Here is a 3,118-nt window from a genome sequence, read left to right on the forward strand (position 1 = left end):
GTCCCCAAGTGTAATATGACCACAATCACCCCTATTAAAAAACCTAAGAAAAAGAAGTCTAAAAATCTAAGGTAGATTTAACCGATTTGGGTGTAATTTATACTGGCATCCGATGTCCACCTGATGAAGAGGCTATAAATGAGCTGGTGCGCATCGGTTACCAGAAAATCCCAGGTATGGGCGATCATTTGTTACTTCGGCTTATTGACTGCTTATATTTTAACTTCACGTTTTTTCCTTAGTTGGTATTCCTCATTTCGAAAAGGAAGACAACTGGGATAATGATGACGAGGAAGAGAACCCAGCGGCCAAGAAAGGAAAAAAGAAGAGGGCTGCTAAAGCATATGTGAAAGAGCCGAAAGCTAAAAAGGGGCGAACAGACACACAAAAGAAGTCCGGAAGAAAAGGGCCCGAATTACAAGGTTCGGCCATGTTCAATCCGTCTCCCGCAGCGACGCCCTCTCAAAGCTGTCAGTCTTCATCGAAAGGGGACACCCATACTGGGGGCAATCATCAGAACATGGGCGATTCTCAAGACGCCGAAGGGAACAACCAAGGTTCCAAGGCGACTAGCTCCCAAACTCCCAATGTTTCGGAGATTTTGAGAAGGATGGAGTCCCCTGTGTTGTTGTCACCCTTAGCTTCTGAGTACCTCAATCTTGGAACCAACAAACCCCAATCCCAAACTTCTAAGGTATGTTCTTTGCATTTTCTTTTTAGAACATTTTGCCTAGCAGCTAATTTTCTACTGTGGACAAACCTGGCAGATTCCAGTTTCTACATCTCCTGCAGAAGATGTAGCGGCCAAGGCAGCTGCCTTCTTGGACTCAGATAGCGAGAATGAAGACCTCATTCCAACTTCTGAAGTCGAACAGGTGGCTGAGGCGGTCGGCCATGTTCCTAACTGGGAAGATTATCTCGATGTGATGGCGCGCCTGAAGAACAAGGGCATACAGCTTTTCAATTCGTCTGAAAGCGTCGACAAACTGAGAAAGGCGGCAAAAGCTCTTGCCGATGCTCCTGCTGAGATATTGAATAGTGAAGCCCGCTCTGGTGTGACAAAGATTTCGGCTTCTATCGAAGCTTTTCAGAGAATGTATAACGATTCGATCTCGATTCAGACTGAACACGATGAGCTGACTCGCCAGGAGCGCGAAGCAAGGGAAAAATTGGATTCCCTCAAGGCAAATGTGAAGTCGGCCGTTACTACTCTTCAAGACCGCCGAAAGCACGCAAAGGAGTTGGAGGAAAAGATCGCCGCCATGCAAACCCAGCTGAGGTCAGAACAACAAGGCATTGGCGATCTTGAGGCCTCACTGGACAAAGAGATGGTAGAAGGGATAGAGGTGAAGAAGCTGCGAAACCTCCTCAAAGGGGACCTTTCCAAGATCAAGATAAAGTACGATTCGGTGAAAACAGAATTCAACCAAGTCCGTAGCGAGCTAGGCGCTTGTTTTCGCCATTTTTAGAATTTTCATGTAACACTTTCCAAGTCTAGAACAATTTTTTATTTTTGAACCGTACTGCTCGTTTGATTTGGCCTGGTGGCCGAATCTTTTAATGCTTTGTAGACATTATCACAATTTTTATTTTGGATCGGCCAAGGGGCCGAATATTTCATAATTCATCTATTGTGTTTGTGCTTTACACCTGCTTTATCGGTCTTGCATAGTCCGATTTATAAATTATTATGAACTATTACATTAAATTGTTGAAAAAAATGGAGGACCCGTTGAAAAAACTCAACTGTAACAATACATGGCCGAAAATAAAACTTGGTTTTACACATGCATCAGCCTTGAACAACTAAAATGCAAAACACTTGGCCGAATATAAAACAGTTTACATATATCGGCCTTTATGAACACTTATCGGTTTAGAACGTCCGATAAATGTTTGCAGCAGGCATCACTCTTCGCTGGCTCCAAACAATCATCGGTCGATGTTCTCCCAACAACTGGGAACATATTTTTTTAGAAACTGTCCGTTGATCGCCCTGTCATGTTCTTCGCCATCAATATTTTCCAGAACATAAGCACCGCCTGTTAACTTGTTAGTTACGATGAAAGGGCCTTCCTAGTTCGGACTCTATTTACCGAATCGCTTGTCTTTATGCCCAATATGTAAAATCGCCTTCCATACCATATCGCCTATTTCAAACGACTTTTGTTTTACCCTTTTATTGTATGCTCGTTCAACCCTTCTTTTCTGAGCTTCAAGGTGGTCTAATATTGCCAATCTTTCTTCGTCGAGATCCAGGGATTCTTTCACCATTTTATCAAAGTAATAATCCTTGGACAGCTTGTTCTGATATAAACGGCGAGTAGACATTACAGTAAGCTCCATTGGCAACATCGCATCGTACCCATACACCATCCTGAAAGGCAAAGTTCCGGTGGTCGATTTCTGGCTGGTCCTATTCGCCCATACTGCTTCTGACAGCAATACATGCCACTGTCTTGGATTCTCCTCAATCATTTTTTGAACGATAAGTTTGATAGCTTTGTTTGTTGCCTCGGCCTACCCGTTGGCCTGAGCATAGTATGGGGTTCAGTGCAGCATCTTGATCTTCATTGAGAAGCCCATTCCGACATATCGCCTCCCGTGAACATTGTCTCCTGATCGGTAGTGATCGACTCAGGTAAGCCGTGCCGATGCACGAAATACTCCTTGAAAAACTTGATAGCGGCTTCTTGTGTAGGTGATTTCAAAGGCTTCGCTTCGACCCATTTGGTAAAATAGCAAGTGGCGATAATGACAAATGTATGGCCATATGACAAGCTAGGGTATATTTTTCCTATGAGGTTGACAACCCATCCTCTAAACGGCCACAGCTTGATGATGGAATGGAGTTCCTCAGCCGGGACATGCTGTATCGGTCAGCATTTCTGACAGGCTTCGCATCCCGTAGCATATCTGATGCCATCTTGTTCCATTTTCGGCCAATAGAAGCCGTATTTATGGATCAGGCACCTCATTCTAGGGCCCGCCTGGTGAGCACCTGCTATCCCTTCATGTACCTCGGCCATTGCCAACATCGCTTCCTTCGGGTCGATGCACCTGAAGAGTAAACCTTCAAAACCCTTTTTGTATAATTCGCCAGCTAGGACAATGTAGA

At 44.5% G+C, this 3,118-nt stretch overlaps 1 protein-coding gene across 1 annotated transcript; it reads right to left on the bottom strand.

The window, feature by feature from the left end:
- Positions 1-1,876: 1,876 nt before the first annotated feature.
- On the bottom strand, positions 1,877-2,478 carry LOC126661656 (uncharacterized). The gene is made up of 2 exons (XM_050355511.1): positions 2,143-2,478; positions 1,877-1,996 (listed from the first exon to the last, which is right to left on the bottom strand). The coding sequence occupies exons 1-2, from the start codon at positions 2,476-2,478 to the stop codon at positions 1,877-1,879; spliced, it is 456 nt and encodes a 151-aa protein (XP_050211468.1).
- Positions 2,479-3,118: the final 640 nt, after the last annotated feature.

This window comes from Mercurialis annua, linkage group LG8 (assembly GCF_937616625.2).
Source record: "Mercurialis annua linkage group LG8, ddMerAnnu1.2, whole genome shotgun sequence".
Lineage (NCBI taxonomy): Eukaryota > Viridiplantae > Streptophyta > Magnoliopsida > Malpighiales > Euphorbiaceae > Mercurialis > Mercurialis annua.

Bases quoted from the DNA above. Each gene is read 5' to 3' on its own strand.
- LOC126661656 (XM_050355511.1), bottom strand. From the start codon at position 2,478: ATGATTGAGGAGAATCCAAGACAGTGGCATGTATTGCTGTCAGAAGCA. The intron at 1,997-2,142 runs GTATGGAAGGCG...AGAACATGACAG, and splicing joins CGTTTGAAATAGGCGATATG to GGCGATCAACGGACAGTTTC.